General features: G+C 37.0%; 2 protein-coding genes across 2 annotated transcripts; both read left to right on the top strand.

Annotated features, from left to right (window-relative positions):
- The first annotated feature begins 605 nt into the window (after window positions 1–605).
- Window positions 606–3,460, top strand: LOC109211641 (glutamate formimidoyltransferase-like). Its single transcript, XM_019375192.1, has 2 exons — window positions 606–1,052; window positions 2,752–3,460. The coding sequence occupies exons 1-2, from the start codon at window positions 671–673 to the stop codon at window positions 3,273–3,275; spliced, it is 906 nt and encodes a 301-aa protein (XP_019230737.1). The 5' UTR covers window positions 606–670; the 3' UTR covers window positions 3,276–3,460.
- Window positions 3,461–5,151: 1,691 nt separating this feature from the next.
- On the top strand, window positions 5,152–8,251 carry LOC109211640 (glutamate formimidoyltransferase-like). Its single transcript, XM_019375191.1, has 3 exons — window positions 5,152–5,263; window positions 6,930–7,341; window positions 7,555–8,251. The coding sequence occupies exons 1-3, from the start codon at window positions 5,240–5,242 to the stop codon at window positions 8,067–8,069; spliced, it is 951 nt and encodes a 316-aa protein (XP_019230736.1). The 5' UTR covers window positions 5,152–5,239; the 3' UTR covers window positions 8,070–8,251.
- The last annotated feature ends 17,770 nt before the right edge of the window (window positions 8,252–26,021 follow it).

The following is a 26,021-nucleotide window of genomic DNA, read 5'->3' as shown; positions in this document are numbered from 1 at the left end:
GACGGGGGGGGGTGGGGAGGGTCTACTCAATTTTAGAGATGATAGTTTTGCAATTTAGGGGTGAATGTATCCAGGCGGGAATATTTCACACGAAAAAATTAGAGGGAAGATGAAAATTGGGTTTTAATTGTCAGGACTAACTTTTTCTGACCATTACTTTGAATTGCCAGTAAGAAGCACTCTTTCCTGGCAAAAGTTTAATTACCGCAAATATTTGTATTTACAGAATAAATTAGCGGCAAATAGTTTACTGTTGCAAAATAATTGCTGCCAAAAGTGTATTTTGTTGTAGTGTATATAATGGGATACTCATTAATACTAATTTGTATATAATTGGTAAATTGTATATCAGCTTGTAATTAAGTTAAAAACCTAAAAAGTTAGGGTAAATAAGTTTCTAATGTAGTACATATAGGTGAAAATCCCAAAAGAAAACAGTGAAAGTAGCCGGCTATTTCACTAGATGGGCTTCCAAATGGGATGGGCTTGAAGAACTACTAAAGCCCACTGGACAAAAATATTAGGAAATAAACCCAGAGAGCTAGCCCAAACTCCACAGAGCCCAGAATAATCTCAAATTTCTGTGTGGTCTAAAGATGATGTTCCATGATCCATCTCTTTCTACACTCGACCAACAAATTCTTTCAAGAAGAAGAAGAGGAAGAACAAAATGCTAAAACTAATGTTGGCTTGCTGTAAAGTTTACATATCAGAAAGCAGAAACAGGGCAGCTCTTGAATCAATTGAAAAAGCTGCCAAGTTATTTCCAGAGGCTCCAATTGTGAACAAATTTGAAGATGAGATTTACAACAGAGTTGGTTACACCCTTGTCTCCAAATTATCGTCAACTGGGTCTTGTCAATTAAAGAATGCATCATTTGCAATGGTCAAAGCCGCATTAGAGACAATTGATCTTCAACAGCATTGTGGAACTCATCCTAGGCTTGGTGTTGTGGACCATGTTTGTTTTCACCCATTGGCTATCACTTCTTTGGAGTTAGTTGCTTCCACTGCTAAGTCTTTGGCATTTGAAATTGGTTCTAATCTTCAAGGTTTGTCTTTTCTTTTCTTTTCTTTTCTTTTCTTTTTAGTGATTGAATTTTGGTATTTGCATTAATGGAAACGCTAATTGTATCTTTGGTTGATACATTTCTATCTCCGCTTCTAATATTATAACCAATCTTAGCACCTTTAGTCATAATATTTTGTGCTTAATATGATAGCGAGCATTTGAAAATTCAATGGTTTGATTTGGCACCATGAATAACTATAGTCAATTATAAGGCTTGTTGTTTCTTTAATGTAGCTAAATGTTTATATATTAGAAAGGAATTGATCCTCTTGCTATTTCTTGTTCATTCATTTAACTTGAAGAAACGGATGTTTGTTTCGCAATAAGAGTTGTATTGGCTATTTCAATTTTTATGTGGTCTATCGTTAACTAATTTGTTTGAAGGCTGCTAAAAAAGACGGCAATTCTAACAAAAAAATGATACTTTTTGGTAGGAATTTGAAAAATAAATAAATTATTATATACAAATTGAGCATAACTTTTAAAGCACTGAATATTGAAGGGGTTAGTCAATTTAATCAACCTCCACTCTTGACTAATATGTGCTGCTATGGATTTGAAATCAGCTTGTTGAGTGGTATAAAGATCTTACTTTTGGAGGAGGCACATGAAAAAAAGCTACCATTGGAATGGGATTAGGTGCAATATTTGGTGGTTGGTTGCTCTATAGCGGACTATTCTGCTTTTAGCGAATAACAATACTGCATTAGTTATTGTCCATATGATGCAACGAAGCTACCTCACTACCTTCCCTGTCACATTCATCATAGAATAACTTGTTCTTAGTACCTTTCCAAAAGGTAATCGGCAAGTTTAATACAATCACTTTGTATCGATCAATACTTCCCAAGGCTTATTTTGTCTCTTTTCCAGTACCTCTCTTTTAAGATGTGACCTACTAGTGTAAGGAAGCGTATCTGATATGTATGGTTCTGTTTAGTTATTCCATCATTAGTTCCATTATTGGAACTTCAATCAAACCACAGAAATCGTCGTGTGAGATCACATGCAGAGCTCTACATAAGCTTAGGATCTAGTAGAAAGGTATTCCTTATCAAAAGAAAAAAAAATACAAGTAGACGAGGTACCTGGACATCTGTGGATAGCTGCCCTTAATGGATCAATTTATTCAACAAAATCGATATGTTTAACACGAGCCCTTTCTTGTTTCATACTCCTCGAAAGAGCTTTTATAAAGCTAGGTTTTATCTAGATCGTAGTAATAACCTCTCATACGTTCTATCACTGCCTTTAGCTAAGTGCTGCTTAAAGTGTTTGAAACTAGTAGCTAGTGTCTTCTAATATTACATGCAGAGACCTACACAAACTTGAGATCTAGTAGATATGGTATTTCAACCAGCTTTGTTGGATCAAATCATTCCACAGAAGCTGTTGCTTAAGACAAGATTTTTATTTTTGTATCTCCTGGAGAAGAGCTGATATTAAGCGAGACTTTAGTAAATTGTAGAAATAACCTCTAAAACCTCCTATCATAGTCTTCAATTAAGTGGTGCATAAGGTCTTTGGAACTTATTATAACTTTGTGTCTTCATTGCATTCTACTATTTGCCAATAAATCCATATCGTGGTAATAGGATAAGCTGTGTCTTATATTGTGAAAATTGTTGCTGCTCTGTAAATTTGAAATGTTATTAAGTGGTCTTAAACGTAGACTGCAGTCCCAACGTTCTTATACGGAGCAGCACATCAAGAGGGAAGGTTGCTTGATTCAATCAGAAGGGAGTTGGGATATTTCCATCCTAATTCAAGTGAGAACCAGTGGGCTGGTGGGCCAAAATCGCAGACTTTGCAACTAAAGCCAGATGAGGGTCCTTCCCGAGCAACTCAAGCAAAAGGTGTAATTACGATTGGTGCTACCAGGTGGGTTGACAACTATAACATTCCCGTCTTCACCAATGACATATCCATTGTTCGTAAAATTGCAAAGAGAGTCAGTGGAAGGGGAGGTGGACTTCCGTCAGTGCAATCCATGGCACTAACTCACGGAGGTGGCACAATTGAGGTTGCTTGCAACTTACTGGAACCAGCTAGGATTGGTGGTGACCAAGTACAGCTTGAAGTTGAGCGGCTTGCTAGGGAAGAGGGTATTGCTGTCGGAAAGGGATATTATACAGATTTCTCGGAAGAAAAAATAATTGAAAGCTACTTGAAACTAGTTCAACATTCTGACCAGATAAGCTAGAGGAAAAAATTATTCTATCTCTATTCCTTTTTTCCTTCACTCTTTTCGCGTATTTGGCTGAGATTTTCAAGGCCTCTTGACTTTGAGCTCCAAAGGTAAGCAATATCTGTTAAAGGGTAAAATGCTCCGACTCATTTACATTTTTTTATAGCACATAATATCGTGATCTTACTGCATTTCTTGAACATTGTTATTTAATATCCAACTTTTGTCACCCTAATGCTCAACGTTCTCTACAAATGATTCTCTCCATATACATAGAGAGAGCTGTCTTGAAAACTGGATGCCAATGATCACAAATTGAAGGGCAGGGGCGGAGCTAGCGTCGAACCCAGTACCTTTGGTTCAAACCCTATATTTGTCCTGAAAAATATATTGAATATGTATAAATTATTAATTTGGAACCCAATAACTTAAACGGAGTGTAATACCAAATTCATAAGGTTTAAATGCTGGCTCCGCCTCTGTTGAAGGGTACATAGATTTTTTTTTTCCTTTTCATTTAATGTGGTTGATCAGGAATAGGGCATGTGCAAAGGTATAAGACAAGAGATGTTTCTTAATTCCATAGCATGGAAAAGTTGAGGTTTTGTAATAGAAAATAAGTTTGTGATAAAGCTAGAATACCAAATAGTAGTAATAGATAAGATTAATTTGTTATTTTGTGGTTAGTCCTTGTCATTGCCTTAGCATAGCTACTCATTTGTTTCTTCTTGTACTCTTGTACAGTACCATGGTCTGTTCTTGACAACTGAACTTGTAGCTCCAATTCTTCCAAAATAGTACTGTAGTATCGTTTATCAAGATACTGATATGATGATTTTTTTCCAGCACCCCCCAAAAAAGGAAAAAGAAAACAACTGTACCATTGCCCTGGGGGAGCTGGCATTGGGAATTTGGGATAGGGTGGGTGAGGAGGATAACTTTATTGTGTAATCATTGAATTCAAAAGACTATAATTTAAGTTAATGGATTACCATTTATTCAAAACAAACAAGATCTTCAATTTAGTGCCTTTTGCTTATGCTAGCGTTTCACATGTTTTTGTTTGTATCCAATTATTTGAAACCGAGGCTGGCCCATTTCAATCATCCATTTCATAATAAAACTGTTGCTTGAATATATATATATATATATATATATATATATATATATATATATCAACATTTTTAAAGGAATCGGCAGCTGATTGCAGAATTTCGGCAAACGCGGCAGTTCAATAGTAGATTGTGTTATACTCTGATTTTAGTTTGAGAAGCAATTAAGCTTTGCCAAATGTCAAAAGGATTATTTTTTTTTTTTAAATTAGAGAGGGGATTGACAAAAACGTTCTAATCCAGCAAAGAGTATTTCTTTTTTGTTAAATGATCGAATAATAATCAAGAAGATATGAGAAGAATGTTTAAACAATGATAGAAATCAAAACAGTCAGTTTCGTGTGAGGCTAAAAAATACTTGCTGATATTAAAGTAAGCAATATTGACCGTAGCATGTGTCATGTGTCGGTTTTTTAATATTTGTGAAAGCGGTTTTCTTTCTTCTGTTGTTTAGCTTTTGGATTAGGCTAATGGACTATTTTAAGAAAATTTGGTATTGCTTACTTAGTAGGTGGGTCGGGATGGTCAAGTTGTTTCCTTGTAACTTATAAATGACGGGTTCGAACCGTGAAATTAACTACTGATGCTTGCATGAGAGTTACTGTGCATTCCTAAATCATGCGGAAACATGGGATACTTCATGGATGGGACTGCCTTTAACTTAATAGGTTGATTAGGAATTTCATTGTGGGGACATTTGATTTGTAATGTGTCAGCATCATTGCTGAGTCAATCAAACCAATAGATACAAGCTAAAGCTTCCTATACTATATATAACACCTTCCCCCCTTTCCATTCATCATCTTCAAGAAACTATTCATCAACAAAATACAAATTAAGATAGAAGAAAATCTCAATTGAAAAAAGATGGATTCCAACTCAATCTCCAAGGTAAGGACTACTCTTCTCTACCCCTTTTCCTCAATTGTTCTTTTTTCTCCATTGAAGTTATGCACATTATTTGAACCTTTGGTTTCCAACTTCTAACATTGTTGAAAATTTCTAATTTTTCTTGCTACTTTTCTTCTTTCACTTGGACTAAATCAGCTGTTAATGTCTTTATTTTCTTTCTTAGTGTTTTATTATTTTGCCTTTCCTTTGGTCTGATCAGTTCATAATGTTCTTCAACTTGGGACTATGAATTATGACATGAGTACTAATCCAATTTATGTAGAGAAGGGGTGCTGCCTTTTTCTTGTGGGTCATCTGTGTTCTTGTTTTCTAATTTTCCTTGATATGTACAGTAATCTTTCTCTTTTCTTGATTAAAAAATCTCTCTATATATCTTTTTCATTCTTTTATTTTTTATTTTTTTCAAACCATTCCGACTCATTTCCCATGGCACACTCTATTTTGTTAACTAAAGGATAAGATTTCTTTGGCTATTTACACTAGGAAAAGCCAAATTTTACAAAGTATATTTATATTTTTGTTTTCTTTTTTCTACTTATGCATGCAAATTATTTAAGAGGGGAAAGAAGGGAGGAGACGGAAATAGATATGCAACAGTGAAGTGACACCGACCACCCAACACGTGTCCTCCTTTCTAGTACTATCTTAGTCAGACACGTGATTCTCGTTTGTCTGAACCTTTAACATTTGGGCTTCAAATCGGGCCGAGTGAATGATCCACAAAAACGGGAGAAGTGCACCAATAGCCATTTTTAAACCCGCTATTGAAAATATATCCATTATAATATATTTAAAGATTAGTTAATTCACCCAAACTTCAGGACTAAGTATCTTGAATTTGGAAATTAAGGACTTAGAGTCCTGAATTTATGAGCTGCTAATTTGAAATTCAGGACTTAGTGTCATGAATTTAGGAGTTGCTCATTTGAAATTCAGGACATAAGATTGGAACTTCTTGACACAATTTTCGAACTTTAGGACACGATGACCTGAAGTTTGAACTTTGAGGTTTAAACTCTAGGACACCGTCTCCTGAAGTTTGAGCGAAATTGGCTAATCTTTAAATACATTGTAAACTTTGGATATATTTTAAACAGGGTGTTTAAAAGTGGATACATGGTGTTATTTCCACCACAAAAATGGGCTTGGACCCATTGCTTTTGTGGAGAAAATGGGTGTATCTACAAGAATGGCCTTGCAAGTGCGTGGTCTTGAACTTTTGACCCCGCTTACCCTATGGGCAAAACTTCAAGTTTAATTAATTTTGACTTTGACCTTGAAGATTTGCCCACTGGCTAACAGGGGCAAAAATAAGACCACCTTTTTCCAAAGTCATTTGCATGCAATTTCCTCGGAAATTTTTTTTGTGTTCTCCATAACAAATTAGCTTACTAGACGATAAAGTTTAAGCCGTCACATTCTATGTTATACAGATTAATCTTTTAAGTTTTAAACTTTAGATATTTAGAAATTACACGAAAAGTATTATAGGTAACAAATTTGAATAAACTTCTCATTTTTCCATTATTGTGCACAATGGCATGACATATAGTTCTAAAATACAAAAAGAAATCTTGAGTTTCAAACATTTTCCTGGAAGCACCATATAATCTTGAATTGATAGTAGTGTGTCATTATTTGCTAGGACAAGAAGAAAAATGTAATGCAATCAATGCTGCTATGCTGCAAGCTCTATATATCCGAATCACGCAACAAAGAAGCTCTTGAACCCATTGAGCGCGCTGCCAAACTTGATCAAGAAACAGTCATTATTAACAAATTTCAGGATCGTGATTACAATCGTGTGAACTATACTCTTGTATCATATGTTATTCATGACAGCACAGGCTGCCCTATTTACAGCCCCTTGCATCAAACTGTGGTGGCCATGGTTTCTGCTGCCTATGACGCCATAAACCTTGAGCAGCACTCGGGTGCTCATCCTCGCCTTGGTGTCGTGGATGACATTCTCATTCATCCACTGGCGCGAGCTTCACTGGATGAAGCTGCTTGGCTTGCTAAAAAGGTCGCAGCTGATATTGGAAACCGGTTTCAAGGTCAGTACAAAATTTGTTACTTTAGATGGCCTTTGCTTTATCAAATTATATGCTATACTTGAAAATGCAAATGAATAACTGGATCGAAGGCAGGACAGGTTTTGTGAGTTCAACTGAACCTATTGCTTTAGGCTCAAAATATGTATACATTTAATAAGATCACACTCATTGGAACCAACTGACTTTAAATCCTTGATTTACATTTGGATTCAGTACCTGTTTATTTATATGCTGCTGCTCACCCAATGGGGAAAGCTTTGGACACAATCAGGAGGGAGCTAGGCTATTATCGGCCTAACTTCAGGGGCATCCAATGGGCAGGATGGGCTCAACCGGAGCAGGTCCCGGTCAAACCCGATGAAGGTCCAGAAGTGGTGTCTCGAGCTAGAGGTGTCGTGATGATTGGAGCTCATCAATGGGTAGCCATGTACAACATTCCAATCATGTCGACTGATCTCTCAGTTGCTAGACGGATTGCTCAGAGGGTGAGTGCTCGAGGTGGAGGCCTACCCACCGTGCAAACTTTAGGCCTGTTTCATGGCGAGGACTCAACCGAGATAGCTTGTATTCTGCTGGAACCAAACCAAATTGGAGCTGATCGCGTACAGAACCATGTTGAGACCCTGGCATCTCAAGAAGGCTTGGATACAGAGAAGGGGTATTTTACTGATTTGTCTCCTGAAATGATCATTGAAAGATACATGAAATTAATTTCTAACTCGGCCTGATTTATCTGTATAAGCTGTGGATAAACTTACTCACTCTTGCTTTAAGCTTGTGTCAATAAGGGACCCAATCTTTTTCTTTCATTCAAGATGTCTGAAAGCGCATTTTGGCATATCACATGCTTTCTGATGTAATGAAACACTGCAAATTTAAATAGTCACTTTCTAATGGTTAATTATCAGTATTATGACTGTAAGATTTTAAGGTGAGATTTGCATGCCTAAGCAAGAGTCATGCCGGTACTTCACAACTTTTTACCATCCAAAGCTGGAAACTAACTGTTAATGTGTGTCCTAATCTGCAAAATAACTGTTAATACTCACACTTGAGCATTGTAAAACGGAATGTAGGACCAGTGCCGGATCTAGAGTACAATCTATGGGTTTGCACGAACCAGTAGTTTTTGTCCAAATCCTCTATAGCATATATTAAGAAATGCACTAAATATGTATAAATATTTGACTGTGAACCCAGCTATTATTGTATATTAATTTGAGTAATAACCTGGAAAACTTCAAATTCTGGATCCGATTCTGTGTAGGATTTAACACTTACATTGACTATGTGCTTATCATAGGATTCACATACTCTGACGCTTCCTGATCGGGGGCGGATGTACCATCATAACAACGGGTTCAACTGAGCCCATAACTATTATAAATTATGGGTAAAACTTCACTGAAATTGTAACAAATAGTAGACATGAACCCATAACTTAAAAAATATAACGGGTTTAATGCTAAAAATCTTAAAAGTTGAACCCATAAAATTTAAATCTTGAATCCGCCTTTGTTCTCGTTGGCCCGCGTGCCATCAACAATTTTTATTTTCCAGGTTATTACTCCACATCTTCTCATGAATTGTTAAGTATTCAACAACATTGATTTCTTATGTGTCAAAATTTGGGCCCAAATAACTTGGTATTTTCGCATGAATCGTATGTGTCAATGAACGGTTGGACCCCAAACTTGAGACAATAGTCATGGGAGCAACTATTGATCCCAATTCTACTCAACGTTCGTTCAACCCTGATTGCTTTGCGGACTACTCTAGCTTTTACTGTCATTTCCTAAGCTTTCTGACTAGTTACCTTTCCCTCTCTGTTTTCATCTTTTCACTTGATATCTCTTTTCCATGTAGATATACTAGTGTAGGAGAAAAATGATTATTTAACCACTAATTCGACTAAACAAGAGCCCGTTTGAACATAAAAAAAAAAATTCATTTTTTCGGAAATCAATGTTTGACAATAAGATTTTTAATTTTCACTTGAAGATGAACTTTAGAATTTTTTGAAAATTTGAAAAACTCCAAAAAACTGTTTTTCAAAATTTTCACTCATATCACTCACAAAACTTCAAAAACAACCAAAATTATATATTCAAACACAACTCTAATTTTCTAATACCATTTTCACTTAGAAAAAAAATTTACTTTCTTTTTTTAGAATTTTACAATTCTTATGTCCAAACGCCTACTAAGATACTCATTATTTTATAAAAGGGAATGCACCTACTTTCTGCTCATTTCAAGTCATAGATTATAACACAACAATAACAATAACAATAACCCAGTAAGATCCCACAAGTGGGGTTTGAAGAGGGTAGAGTGTACGCAGACTTTACCCCTACCCCAGAGGGGTAGAGAGGCTGTTTCCAAAAGACTCTCGGCTCAAGAAGACGAAAATAAACAATAGACAATAGATCTGTGACAACAATAGAAACCAGGAAAAAAAATATCAGCATCGTAAGAGACAATAAATAGATGGAAAAATAATAACAATAATCGGTAATAATGCCATAGAAAATAGTGTGGAAACTACAAAAACCACTAACAACCCAAGGCGAAACATTATCAGCCTAGCCCCGCCGGTACAAAGTAGAAAACGCTCGACTCCCTCCTAACCTACAACCCTAATGCTCACCTTCCTATCAAGAGCCATGTCCTCAGAGATCTGAAGTCCCGCCATGTCATGCCTGATCACCTCACCCCAATACTTCTTAGGCCGCCCTCTACCTCTCCTCATACCTGCCAATGTTAATCGCTCACACCTCCTAACCGGGGCATCTAGGCTTCTCCTCCACACGTTCCCGAACCATCTAAGTCTCGCTTCCCGCATCTTGGCGTCCATGGGAGCCATGCCCATCTTCTCCCGAATATCTTCATTCCTAATCTTATCCAGCCTAGTGTGTTCGCACATTCATCTCAACATCCTCATCTCTGCCACTTTCATTTTCTGGGTATGAGAATTCTTGGCGGTCCAACACTCAGCCCCATACAGCATAACCGGTCTAACCATCGCGCTGTAGAACTTGCCTTTAAGTTTCGATAGCACTTTCTTGTCACACAATGCTCCAGATGCTAACCTCCATTTCATCCAACCCACTCATATACGGTGCGTGACATCCTTGTCTATCTCCCCATCTCCTGGATAATTGACCCAAGGTACTTGAAACTTACTCTCTTGGGGATGACTGTAAGCCCAGCCTCACGTCCATGTCCGTCATAGATTATAACATATTAGAAAACAAAAGAATATTAACTTGTAAACAAATTGCACCGGAAGAGAATTCCGATTTCGAATTGTCGCAATAAATGGTTAAAGAAAGTGCAAGCAAAGAAAGTTCGGATCACGGGATGATCATCGCATTATATGAAACCCTTTGAATGTCATTATGTATCTTATGTAGCACACTATACATCTCCAAAAGTTTTCTTTAAATCACTGCTGAAATCGATTTCTGAACATTATACTTGTCACACTTTGTCATGTCGGTCCCCAAACTTCACTTGTTTTCATTCAGACACTTTAACTTGATCAAAGCCTATATTTTAAGCCCCTCTGACCGTTGACCAAGCACATGTGGCAACAAAATGGTTGAGCTGGACAAAGTGGGTGTAATTCACGCGGACAACGAGCGTGCATATTAAAATTTTGAACAAGAAATAATTAAAATAAGAAGAAAAAAATTATTAAAATAAAAATGAAAAATAAATTAAAAAGATAAAGATAAAATAAGTCAAAAAGAAAAAAGCAAAAGAGATATCGTCTCTTTCAGTTCTTCCACGCAACCCCACCCCCATTTAATTTCTTTTTCCTATTAATTTTTGAGCTAAACGAATAATGGGCCATCGAACTTCTTCTCCGTCACCTAACGCCTTCAGCCATGGAAATGGACCACCGAACTTCTTCTCCCACTTTTCGATCTAGAAAAAAAAATAATTTTTCCTCGGTTTCTTTTCTTTACATATTTTAATATTATTTCTACAATATAAAAAGGGAAGAATTGGAAGGGGAAAGGAGGAAGAACACGAAGAGAGAGAAACAAGATGGGCAGGAGAAAGAACGTGAGGGGAGAGAGAAATCAATGAGGGTGGGGATTAGGGAATTAATGTTTGAATTTTATTTTTTATTTTTTTATTTTAATTATTTTTAATCTACCATGTGACATGGCATCTACACATTGTTATTTTTGACGTGGCAACCAACGTGGAGGAGATTGTATTACATGCACTGACAGCCTCCTGTCATAAGCGTTTATTATACACGGTTTGAAGGAGTGTAAGGGTTCAATTGGCAAATTGTCAAGTTTGGGAACCGGCATGACAAAGTGGCATAAGTATAGGTGCCATTTAGGCTATTCTGCCTTTTCTAAAAGAAAGAATGACATTGTTTTCTTATTATTCTATTTTTAAAATATTTTAAATTCAAAAATAATTAACTTGAACTTCTCATCTTTTTCTTAATAATAAACTTTTATGACCATACAAATATTATGAAATGTTTAAAATTACAACATTCAAATGAAATATTTAAGACCACAATTCTTAAGTCTTTTTTTTCTTTTAATTTCATGTCCATAGTTCCCTGGCCAGTCAAATTATGCCGTATAAATTAATTTCGTAGGAAATATAATAGGATTATTATAGACGAGTGATGAGCTAGTGCAGGCTGTGGCGGTAGAACACGTATAATATTAAGTTGTATTATTTGTATAGTCGGCTAGTTAGTTAGGCAGTTAATGCTGTAGAAAGGTAGTTATCATTATAGAAGGTGTTAGTGTATAAATAGACTCTGTACAGATACGTTTCATTTCCTCCGAAGAAGATAATGGAAGTCTTTCATTTCTCTCAGAATTTCTTTCTCTAAACTTCTCTCGTCTTCTTCCCGTTCATTCTCATAGCTGAAGCTTCCAGCTATGGATGTTATCATGATATCAGAGCCTGCGTCGTGAGTCTCCGGCCACTGATACTCTCAATTCCCCTCAATTTTTGAATTGATTTCTCCCTACTTGCGTTGGGTTCGAAGCTAGGGTTCTGTAATTTGAGCTAAGTCTATGCAAATATGAGCGAGTGTGTAATCTCTCTAAGTTTACCTACAATTGATCATAACCATCTTCTATACCTACAACCAACAGACACTCCAGGTAGCTTCTTAATCTCACTTCAGTTAACTGGATCTGAGAACTATGCCATTTGGAGTAGATCTATGAGAATTGGATTGTTAGGTAAAGCAAACCAGGTTTTGTTGATGGTAGATTCCCTAAATCTAGGTTTGAGCTGGAATAATTACATGATCAATGGGAGAAGGTAAATGTTGTAGTTTTGTCCTGGATCATGAATCACTACTAGAATTCCTGCAAAAAGCGACCAAACTTTAGCGACCAAAGTTGGTCTGTCAAGAAAAGTGACCAAGGTTGGTCGCTAAACTGGTAAAAATAATAAAATAATAATTTTAAATAAATTAGCGACCAACATTGGTCGCCAATTGGTCGAAAATTTTGTCAAACTGTTGACCGGACTGGTCAGACTTGATTGGTCAAAGAATTACTCAGATTAGCGACCAACGTTGTTGGTCGCTTTATGGGACCCGCTTATTAAATGTTAATAATTATAATATTATTTTAAAAAAATTATAAAATATAAATAAATAAAATTTAAAATTAGCGACCAAAGTTGGTCGCTACATAAAGAGTAAACAGATGGAGACCAACTTTGGTCGCTAATTTGGGACCCAGTTATAAAATTTTAATAATTATAATTTTGTTTAAAAGAATTATAAAATATAAATAAATATAATCCAACTTTAGCGACCAATGTTGGTCGCTCAGTAGAATATAGACCAACTTTGATCGCTAACCTGGGACCCAGTTAATATTTTAAATATTATATGAAAGATAAATAAATCTGATTTAAATTTAGCGTCCAACTTGGGTCGCTAATTTAAAATTATGTACATTTAGCGACCAAAGTTGGTCGCTATTTAGGTCAACATTGGTCAAAATTAAAAATCACTTTTGTATTTACTAAATAAATAATATAAATATTAGCCGTTAACACTTTTGTAATACAAGGGATGAATAGTACTACGAAGCGTGCGTGTGTATCTATATATACATACATATATATATATATATATATATATATATATATATATATATATATATATATATATATATATATATATACTTACGCTATACTATGCACTAAGTATAAGTGTATTAGGTAATGTTATATCGAATATAGCTTATATATATATAATATATATACTTACGCTATACTATGCACTAAGTATAAGTGTATTAGGTAATATTATATCGAATATAGCTTATATATATAATATATATACTTACGCTATACTATGCACTAAGTATAAGTTTCTCCTTAAAATATTCTAACACTATGTAGGTAAACAATGTTTGGAAGTTATGCTAACTTATGAATTTTTTTAACGATATGTAGGTAAATGATCCAAATAATGGTGTAAATCANATCAATATCAGAAAAGTTGCGTCTCGGGATCGGGCGATGAATTCTTTGGTCGGAAACCATTCGAACATCCATTGTACTTGCTCCTCGGTCAAATTATCAAATAGCTCGAACCATCCTTTGGCATCCTCCGGCTGAGCAAACATATCAGGGATATAATTCATTCGCTTCGGGTGATGGAAAGCGATATGATCGTCCCAGTCCCTTGGTTGAATGCCTTATCGGTATTCACCCTTTTGTAGATGCTCCACGAGCCACAGCTGAAGTATCGAATTGCAACCCTCGAAATGATTAGCTCCCCGTTGACACTTCTCTAGGGCTCGGTATATTTCTGCGACGATCATGGGCATAATGCTGAATGGTTGCCCTCCAATTCCTTCCATTAAGGTTTTAGTAACCATGGCTAGTCGAGTGTGGATTCTCGCTTTCATCATTGGAAACACAATCACCCCAGAAAATAGAACATGAATACAAAGACACTTCGATGGATATGTCCCAATAGGTAATGCATAAAATAGCAACAACAGTGGGGTGTGGGTTCAAGGTGGTGATGGCAACCAAGATGGAGATATTGATTATTATGGTGTGCTCAAAGAAATAATAGAACTAGAATATACAGGTTGGCCATTTAAGAAATTGATTCTTTAGATGCAAGTGGTTTGACCCACATCCAACAAGAGGTACAAGAGTACACAATCAATACAACATAATTGAGGTTAATCATACGAGGGAGTATGATCGCTATGATCCTTTCATAATTGCACATAATGTTAGGCAAGTGTATTATGCTCCTTATCCATTGCGGCGGAATAAGGCTGATTGGTGGGTTGTAATAAAAACTAAGCCTGTGGGTAGGGTAGAAGTCGAGAATGTGTTAGATGTTGCATATCAAAATGATATCTCCAGTGTTCACAAAATAGTGGACGAAGTTTTAGAAAATGATTTGGAACATCCTGAACACATATTGGAAGAAGATGATATAGATGAAGTAAGGATTATAGAAAACGAGGAAGAAGAATCAACTGATGAAGCTCAAACTAGTGAGGAAGAAGAATTCTCGGACGAGGAACTATACGTCGATGAGATTTAAAAAGTTGGTTTCTTTAATAACTCTCGTTTATAGCTAGTTTCTTTATATATTTCAATCTAACTATGTATTATATTATGCAGATGACAGGCAAGGGTCGAGGTAACAGTGATCCTACTGGTTCTCGGGGTCGAGAAAAGGCTAGGAAACCAAAGAGGAGGGTAGAAGATACTACTCAATCCCGTCCTGCCTCTTCACAGATGCCTGTGCCTATGCCTATGTCTGGGCCTCCACCCCAGGGCTATTCTGAGCTGTCAACGCATCACCAGCCCTACACCTTCGTGTATACGCCAGGTCTTTCTTCACAGGGCCATAGGACTGTACGACCTACATACAGTCCACCTGTCTCACTACCACATAGATCGCATCCATCAGCAGCTCATGGATCGCACCGATTCATGTCACATCCACATGGATCACAGCCACCCGCGTCACAGCCACTCGGGTCATAGCTATCTGTGTCTCATCCATTGCGGCCCATACAGCTATGTCGCACTCCCAGGGCTCGCAGCCATCTTCATCTGGGAATCTATCTATTGCAGGCCTTCGCATGCGAGATACTAGCTCTGACCCCCCTACACCTTCCACACATGCCTCCGATATACATGCTTCGGACAATGATACTCATGATGACGAGGAGGTGCATTATGATGAATATGGCAGGATCATCATAGTCCCTGAGGGTGACGGGTAAGAGTTATTTGTTATTTTTACTTTTTTTGTTTTGTACAGTTTTACTAAGATATTAATGTATTTTTTTTTATTAAATTGCAGGTTCATCCCTAGTAATATTACTACAAGGATCATCACCAAAGCCACCAGAAAGCTTTATGATGGTCCTTATGCGACTTGGAGTGAATTCCCATTCTCGCTGAAAGAGGCAATCTTCAATCAATTTAAGGTATAAATGTTCTTTTAAACAATATAATTATTTGTATTTATGATATTTCCATCTAAATATGTATTATAGAATATAGCGTAGCTTATATATATCGAATTATATCGAATTTAGCTAATATTATATCGAATTTAGCTTAATATACTATATTGAGTAGTATCTTCTACATAATATCGAAGAGGAGGGTTAATTCGATATATATAAGTATTAACGCATATGTCAACGCATTAGTACAGTCTCCCGCATAGAGGAGGGTAGCTTATATATATCGAATTATATCGAATGTATTAACGCACTTAATATACTTAATATACTATATTATAAGCAGTTAATGCACTTAACTTTTAAATAATTATTAGCTAATAAAAGCTATAATATATCGAATATAGCTTTTATGATATTTCCATCTAAATATGATATTTCCATATAATACTTGACTTTTGAAATACAGAGCAAGTGTGTATGGGAACACCTCTATAGCGCGGAAGTGGTTGCAAATTTCCATCTAAAAGCTCGAAAGCGGTTGTCCCATTGTTTCTCTAAAGCTAGGCGGTTGAACCAGAAGCCTGGCTGGTTGCTTCAGAATTTATGGGATGATTTGCAAAGGCAATGGCTTACCGCAGAGTTCTTACAGAAGAGCGAAAAAGGAAAGAAAGCCCGGGCATCTGAGAAGGGAGGATCCTTGCACACTGGAGGTGCGATCAGCCTAGGGACGATAAAACGAAGAATGGTACGTAATTGCTTAATTTATTTTAATTTTCAAAGTATATGTATTCTGTTTATTAACTAAAATTTATGAGTTTTCGGGAAGAAAAGTTGGGGCGTCCGATGAACCAAGATGAGCTCTTCAAGGAGACTCATATTGTAAAGAAGAAGAAAGAGAAGGACCAAGAAAGGTGGGTCGAGGGCCGAGCCTCGACTATACATGTAAGTTTTCACTTTTCATTACGAATTTTGATTTACTTTTATATAATTTTGAAATAGTAATTCAATATAATTTTTCTTATAGGGTCGCTTCACAGCTGAAGTGGAGCAATTCATACGCAATCAGCCACCTAATGAGTCGGGCGCGCCAATCCAACTATCGGACGAGGATCCTGAGAGAATGTGGACGCAGGTTGCTGGCGGTCCAAAATGGGGGAAGGTATACGGGCTTCCTAATAAGAAATTCCATCGTCATAAGTGTGGAATGCAAGGAATAGGGATTTACTCCCAAGCCGAGCAACTTGATGGGGAGAGCCTCTCCTCTATGCGGGAGACTGTACAAAAGCTCACATCCGAGCTAGAAGCCGCCAAGGAGAGAGAAAGACTTAGAGATATGCAGTACTCTGGCATGCAAGCTCAGTACAAGGGCATGCAAGAGCAGATCAAATCTCTCCTAGCTTCTGGCAGTTTTCCGATTCCCCGGTCTCGTGAGTCATCGCCAGAGGCTCGCATTCCCCGTGCTCGTTCCTCCCGTCCTCCCCGTGATCGTTCTTCCCATCCTCCACAAATAGCCCATTCTGGATACCGTCATGGTGAAGAAAGTTCATCAGACGGTGATGATAATGATGTACAGAACAATCTTTGAACTTATTAGTTTATACTAGACAAATACAATCGGTTTTCGAATTGTTTTGTAATAACAGTTAACTTATTAGTTTGGTTAGCTTAAAGTATAAAGTTCTATTGAACTTTATACTTTGTTCGTTATAATGTTGTTATTGTGTTGTTGTTGTTGTTGTTGTTGTTGCTTATTAGTTGTTGTTGTTGCTTGTTGTTGTTGTTGTTGGCATAAAATGCCTATTTAGGAATTTTGGTAAGCTGGCAGGTGGTGTAGCTGCCAAAAAAGGCAGTTCCTGCCAGCAATATACCAAAAAAAGCGACCAACTTTGGTCGCTATTTGGTCGCTTCTCTATTTAAAAAAATAATTTTCTGGAAAATAGCGACCAAGATTGGTCGCTATATAACCCAGATTTCACATACTAAAAAAAAAATTAATTCATGAAGTTAGCAACCAACTTTGGTTGATTATTTTTAAAAAAAAATTAAAAATATTTATAGTATAGCGACCAACTTTGGTCTCTATTTTCTAGATTTTTAAAATATAATATTTTTCTTTACAGACCAAAGTTGGTCGCTATTTTATGATTAATAATAAATAAATAAAAAACGTAATTTACATAAAGAGACCAACTTTGGTCGCAAAAATTATAATATTAAAATATTGTAGCGACCAAAGTTGGTCGCTATTTTCTTTACCCGAAAAATTTGGTCCTTTTACCTGAGAGACCAAACTTGGTCGCTAATTGGTCCTTAAGGTAAAGGGACCAGCTTAATATGGACCAGGCGTGTTTGGTCGCTTTTTGGTCGCTTTTAGGCCAATAAGCGACCAACTTTGGTCGCTTTTCGTGGTCGCTTTTTTCCGGATTTCTAGTAGTGAATGTTGTAAGACCAGAACTGTTAAGCAATATAGTGTATGTTTCAAATGTGCACAAAGTATGGGAGGACTTGAAAGAAAGGTTTGACAAAGTGAATGGTGCTAGGGTGCAATATCTGTATAAAGAGATTCACTCTTTTACTCAAGGCACAATGACTGTTACGGACTACTTCTCTATACTCAGAGACCTTTGGGATGAGTTTGATGCTATAATGCCTTGTCCCAATTGCCTCTATCCTGACTCAAAGAGGTACCTTGAGCACTTTGAGTATCAAAGATTAATGCAGTTCCTAGTGGTTTAAATGAGTCTTACAGCCAAGCCAGGAGTCAGATCACAATAATGTATCCCACTCCATCTGTTAAAAAGGCATACTCCATAATCATAGATCAAGAGAGCCAAAGAAACCTTGCAAATTTCACACAAGTCTCACAAGTCACTGAGCCAATAGAAAGTACTGCTTTGTTTAGCAACAAGGGTGGGAACTATGCTGGCTCCAATTCCAAACCTGGACCCAAAAGAAACATCCATGTATGTGAGTACTGTCATGAGGGGCCACACTAAGGAAAATTGCTATAAACTAGTTGGATATCCACCAGATTTCAAGTCCAAAAGGAGAGAAGGAGCAGCTGGAACTGGTAACTCATATGCAAATCAAGCTGGCTAGCTAGATGACTCCTCTTATCGGAGATGCAGCGTGTGGAGTCAATGGTGCAGCCCACAGTGTTGGAAAACTTGGGAATCAACCACTTTTCAAGGGAGGTTTTACCTCTATAGCATCACCAGTAGCTTAGCAACAAGCTCCCGCAGCTTTCTTCGCACTAGAGTAGTATCAACAGATCATTCAAATGCTTAACAAAGGATCAGATGAAGGATCCTCACCAAGTCAGCAACTGCAGGTACCAAAATAGATCTTATGTCTATTTCTAGTGATAAGGAATGGATTGTGGACACATGTGCCTCTAACCATATGGCCTCTAGCTTACAAATGCTAAAGGCATACAGAAAATGTAGTATCAGTTACACATACGGGATGGGCATCTGTGTTTAAGAACCAAGACATATCTAATGTGTTGTACATACCTGAGTTTAAGTTCAGTCTTCTCTCAGTATCCAAACTCACTAAAGAACCGAATTGCTTGGTAATGTTCTTTCCTGACTTCTGCATCTTCCAGGACCTTTTCAATTGACAGGTGAAGTGGATTGGTAGGGAGAAACATGGACTATATGTGTTGTAGGAGAAGCAAGTGAAGGCCTCATGTCAGGATTCTAGACAACAAGTGAATAATAACACCAGCACAGGTTCTATGAATAAGACTAGTCATGCTCACATGTCCGCTATATCAAATTCTAGTAACCTATGGCATAAGAGACTAGGTCATGCACCATTAGAAGTAATAAAGAAGCATGAGTTGCTTAGACATTTAAAATCTGATACTCATCAACATTGTACTGTCTGTCCTCTTGCAAAACAAACAAAGCTGCCTTTTCAGCTGAGCAATATTGTGTCTGCCTCTACCTTTAATTTACTGCATTGTGATATTTGGGGTCTCTACAGAGTTCCTACCTATGATGGTAAAAGGTTTTTTGTCACAGTAGTAGATGACTACACTAGGTTCACTTGGACCTTTCTTATGCACTCAAATTCTGATACTATAGTAGTTCTCAAGGAATTTTTTGCTAAAATTAACAACATATTCAGTGCTACTGTTAAGTTACTCAGAACAGACAATGACAGTGAGTTCTTTAGCACTGACTTCAAGGAATTTCTGTCTATTCTTTGGCATTGAACACCAAAGTACATGTGTGTACACTCCCCAGCAGGATGGAGTAGCAGAAAGAAAACACATAACTATCCTCGAAATAGCCAGAGCATTGAAGTTCCAGGCAGCCATTCCCCTTAGATTTTGGGGTGAATGTGACAACACTGCTGTCTATCTACTGAACAGGCTGCCATCGAGAGTCATCAACTTCAAATCCCCATTTGAGATGCTTTATTTTCATGCTCCCACTCTGATTCATCTAAAAGTATTCGGTTGTCTTTGCTATGCAGCTGTCCCTAAGTGTATGGATAAGTTTGCTTGTAAAGCCATCCCATCAGTACTTCTGGGCTATTCTTCTACACAAAAGGGATACAAACTGTATGAGCTCCAAAACAAGACTCTCTTAGTAAGCAAAAATGTGGTGTTCAAGGAGGATGTGTTTACCTTTAAACATCTGAAGTCTGCAGGCACACTTATATTTCCAGTGCTAGACTTGCGAGCATTAGATGAATCTGTTGTAGAGATGTCTCAAACTCTCACTACTCAGTCCAATCCTATAGATGCTTCAACAGAGGGGGAGGTTTCATCATCACCTCAGGTTCTTGAAGCCCAAGCTCATGCATAAATCACCTCACATTCACCTGCAGATGTCAATCCTTTATCTGAACCATCCAACTCTATGGAGCTCAGAAGATCTAGCAGACCAAGCAAACCACCAGTGTGGCTGCAGGATTATGTCACTAAACCAGTTAGCAACTCTTGTGCATATCTTATTTCTTCCTATGTCACTTACTGAAACCTGAAGCCACCTTATCAGCACATGTTGGCTCTTCACTCAGCTGTATCTGAACCTAAGACTTTCAGAGAGGCTGTTTCTGATCCTAAATAGGTATAGGCAATGAAGCAGGAAGTTGCAGCACTTGAAGACAATAACACTTGGACCATTGTAGACTTGCCACCTGGAAAGACTCCCATTGGCTGCACATGGATATTCAAAATTAAATATAGAGCTTTAGGAGAGGTTGAAAGATATACAACCAAGTTAGTGGCCAAAGGATACAACCAGAAAGAGGGTCTAGGTTACACTAAGACCTTCTCCCCTGTGGCTAAGATGGTGACTGTTAGGTCCATCATTGCTTTGGCTGCCTCTAAACACTGGTTGATCTACCAAATGGATGTCCACAATGCATTCCTCAATGGTGATCTCCTTGAGGAGTGTACATGCATATTCCTCAAGGTTTTTGCAACAAGGGGAGACAAATAAGGTCTGCAAATTGCGAAAATCACTATATGACCTCAAACATGCCCAAGGCAGCAGAACATGAAACTAACTGAAGCCCTAGTAAAGATGGGATTCAAGCAGAGCCACTTGACTACTCTCTATTCACTAAAAGAACAGATGATGACATTGTGGTTGTCCTAGTGTACGTATATGATTTACTAATCATTGGCACCAATCCCAATCAACTAAATGTGACAAGAAATGATCTGCAGACCAGGTTCAAGATGAAGGATCTTGGTGAGTTAAAGTTCTTTCTGGGGATTGAATTTGCCATATCTGAGGAAGGCATAGTAATGAATCAGAGGAAGTATGTCATGGAACTAATATTTGAATTTGGCCTAGGTGGAGCAAAACCTGCTGGAACCCTTTTGAAGTGAATCAGAAACTAACGTCAGCAGAGCATAACGGCTAGATGAAAACTAATGTTGAAGATGAAGTGTTAAAGGAGCCTAGTAACTTTCAGAGGTTAGTTGGAAGACTACTATATCTCACCATGACCAGACCTGGCCTATCTTTTGCAGTGCAAGTTCTTAGTTAATTTATGCATTGTCCAAAGGTGTCACACATGGATGCTACTCTCAGAGTGGTGAGGTACATCAAAGCTGAACCTGGACTTGACCTTCTAATGCCTGCTGACAATACAAATAAACTGATAGCCTATTGTGACACAGACTGAGGAGCGTGCCTACAAACAAAAAGATCAGTCACTGGCTACTTAGTCAGGTTTGGGAATGCCCTGGTGTCATGGAAGTCTAAGAAACAGGAGACTGTCTCCAGGAGTTCAGCAGAAGCTGAATTCAGAAGCATGACTGCTTGTGCAACTGAAGTGGCCTGGTTAATAGGGTTGTTTGTAGAACTTGGTGTGAAGTTAGAACAACATGTTGATCTCTTATGTGACAGCAAGGCAGCTATTCAGATTGTTGCCAACCCAATCTTTCACGAAAGGACTAAACACATAAACATAGATTGTCACTTTGTGAGGGAAAGAATCCTACAAGGAGTGATGAGAACTGAGCATATACCTACCAAAGAACAGCTAGCTGATCTATTAACTAGAAGCTTGGGTAAGGTGCAACATGATTACCTACTGGAGAACCTTGGGCTGAAGAACTTGTTCAAGCCATCAACTTGAGGGGGAGTGTAGACGAGTGGTGAGCTAGTGCAAGCTGTGGCTGTAGAACACGTGTAATATTAAGCTATATTATTCAGGGGTGTCAGTGGATATTTAAAAACTGACTAAATCGACCAAACTGTACCGTACTGAATCGATTTTTAGGTTTCTTTTAATAAAATCGTAGGCTTTTATATAAATTTATAACTGTACCGATAATTAGGGTAGATTTTTATTTTATGAAAATAAACCGAAAATATACCGAACCGTACCGAATAAATTTACATGTGAAAAATATATTTATACATTAAGTTTAAAAATAATAAAGCATTAAATTTTTCTGTGGGCCTTGAAATTATGAACACGATTACAAATCAACAAATAATTAAACTCAAAATCCTAATCCCAACCTATTATGCTACTCATGTTAAAAATAAACTATTTCCAGCATATTCACTAGCAAGACACAAGGTATTCTAGCGATTATGAGTAGCAAGCTACAATGTATTGAATATGTTTCATTTCGGTATGATTTAGATTTATCATTTTGAATATTTAATCTTCTATAGACTTTATTCTTGAGTCCCAACTTGGTTAATATCTTTTCACTCGTGTGACTTTTTTTTTATCTTTGCTTAGTTTCTTTTACACTGTTGTAGAATGGATAATGGATCTATACTCTGACCATCTTTCATGTTCTTAATTCATCACCCTTCAAATAGTAAAAATGTATAGAGAGTTCTGCTAAGTCCTATAAAAGTACGTATGTTATCGCATTCTACTTCTACTAGTGACTTTTACATGACAATTTAAAAAATACCGAAAATTAACCGATACCGAATAGAAACTGACATGATTAGGACGGTTTTGAAAAGTCTAATTTTGGCACAATAGAATTACCGAAAAATTGGTATGGTAGTATTTTTATAAAATAACCGGCCGAAACGAACCATTGACACCCCTAGTATTATTTGTATAGTCGGTTAGTTAGTTAGGTAGTTAATACTGTAGAAAGGTATTTAGCATTATAGAAGGTGTTAGTGTATAAATAGACTTTGTACAGATACATTTCATTTCCTCAGAAGAAGATAATGGAAGTCTTTCATTTCTCTCAGAATTTCTCTCTCTAAACTTCTGTCGTCTTCTTCCTAATTCATCCTCACCGCTGAAGATTCCAGCTATGGATGTTTTCAATTATGCTAATAAAGAAAATAGAAAATATGAAACGATTCAATTGAATCTAGCTGGTAACATGAGTGGACTATGTGCTAGGTCCCCGCTGAATAATATATATCGTTCAATTACTTAAATTACAGTCACAATCGAATTATAGTGCTGCCACCTAACATTATAGCAGTAGCTTCTACTAATTCTAGGCATAATTTAACAAGTAGTACAAGATTTAGTTTTCTTTCAAGCACGTAACACTAACAAATGCAGCAGCCGCAATCTTAATTCAACTGTACCATATATATGAATGGTACAACACCAACTAACCATTTTGGCATTAATTACATAATTGGTTTCTTCACACTTCTTGTCCGCTTTATTAACTGTCCTACCTAAATACAACAGCGGATAATTATTTTGAGTCAAATTGCCTAAAACTAAAATAAAGACCTAGCAATTAACTCAAATGAAATTGTGTAAAGCTAACTAGGATCCTCCGGTATGATGTATAAGCAAAATAATGATTGTATATAATTTTGTATAACTTTATTCAATGTTTGATTTGGATTTTGAATTTGTATAACTAATTCTTGTATAATTTAATAAGCCAATTGATATAATATTTTATACCACCAACAATATGGATTAACTAATCTATGTTATAACTTATACATGGATAAAGAACAAAAAGGATAAAATTATCCTTGTCTTTGTCTCAGAAGCTGATGTTTTATACTTCAATACCACACAAGAGGGGGTAATTTGTGTGGTGACCAATTTTTCGCTTAAACTGATTATGGAAGGACCTGGTTCTTATATGTGTTCCTTCTGCTATTGTTGCGGAATAATAAATGTAGAAAGTAAAGAACACAAGTATTTTTACGTGGAAAACACCCGGCTCAAAAGGTGAAAAAACCACGACCTACTACTCAGTAGGATATTCCCCAACACTTCACTAAATCACTGAGCCAAAACAGCATTTACAAAGCTCTTTGTAAACCTAACATACCTTCAATCCCGTTGTAGCACACAACCTCAAACTGTTGCAACAACTTCAAGTTAACTCTAACTTGAATACTCTGAGTACCTATTACAATTGCCTCTAGATAAAGCTAAAAGGTACAATATAAAACACCTACTACAATTGAACTAGAAATAAAGAAAGACACATAAAACTCTTTATGTAGCTGGTTCTTCAATCTGGTTCATGTAGCTTCAGGTTTGCACACTTGAATCACACACGAACTGCTTGCAAAAAGCCTTGTTATTTTGCTCTCAATTCACGTTTAACTTCTACGTTTTTGTGCAACCCCTGTAATGTGAGAACATCCTGCAATTTATAGAGTTAGTGGATGAAAAAATAACTAGAGTTCTGATGCAACTCTTCCTTGGTGGAAGAGTTCTAGTTGTTCTCAACTTCTAACTCCTTCCCTATCTTGGATAATGTTCTCTTTGAGTAAAGGATTCCTTCTCCTTATCAATTATGCAACCTTTTCAATCAGGAGATATTAAATACACCAAGTTAAGCTTATCTCCTTCACGTGCATCCCACATGCTCGAATCTGCCCGTTTTTGTGCACCTAGGGGATGGAGCTGGTTCATGCTTGAGCTTCCTTTGTCAATCTTCAAAACTAACCTTCACTTGGGCCAACAAATTCCCCCTTTTTGATGATGACAAACTCTATGCTTTTCATAAGCTTAGGCCCTGTTTTAACTTAGCTCAACATCAACACAATGTTAGAAATATTTTTCCTTTTTATCAATTATCATCAAGGACCAGGTACATTAGGTTATAAACATCACTGTTCAAAGTGTAAACATCACTTGTTTAAAGCACAACCTTTTTCCCCCTTTTGGCATCATCGAAAAGTTGCATAAAAAATATGAGATAACCAAATTTTAAAGCTTACTCATGGCCACTGGGGCTACTTCAAATGCAATCATGGATTAATCATCATAGATCAAGCTAAGAATTTTAACCATCAAAGAAATATAAACAAACAATTAGAGTAAACACAGTGAATTTCATTGATGATTGATAAGATTCTACCACAAAGCATAAGAAGAAATAAAAATATTGAAAACATGAGCAAAAACAACAAAAAATCCCGAACTGGGTCACTGGTTGATCTACACTAGGCTAGGAGGCTTAAGGCTGGGAAGAACTAGGTGCTTGGTTTTTGACTTGAGGAGTTTCAGCATATCTTGAAGAATGCCATCATTCTTCTCTTTTTCTCTCGACAGCTCAGTTCTGAGAGCATCTCTCTCGGTCTCCACCCCACTTTCTTGCACCAAGGCTCTGACCTTGCTATTCACTGGTACCTGTTGGATGAACCAGGTTCTTTAAGAGTGGCATTGACTTCATAATCGCAAGCAAGCAAAGTATTAATCCCAAAATGATCCTTGCTTGTACTAACCACCCATTTCTTCATAGGCACCTTGAAATGTGCAAGTAGA

The sequence above is a fragment of the Nicotiana attenuata genome, unplaced genomic scaffold, assembly GCF_001879085.1.
Source record: "Nicotiana attenuata strain UT unplaced genomic scaffold, NIATTr2, whole genome shotgun sequence".
Lineage (NCBI taxonomy): Eukaryota > Viridiplantae > Streptophyta > Magnoliopsida > Solanales > Solanaceae > Nicotiana > Nicotiana attenuata.
The sequence above is the reverse complement of the archived record's forward strand: the minus strand, read 5'-3'. Positions and strand labels throughout refer to the sequence as shown.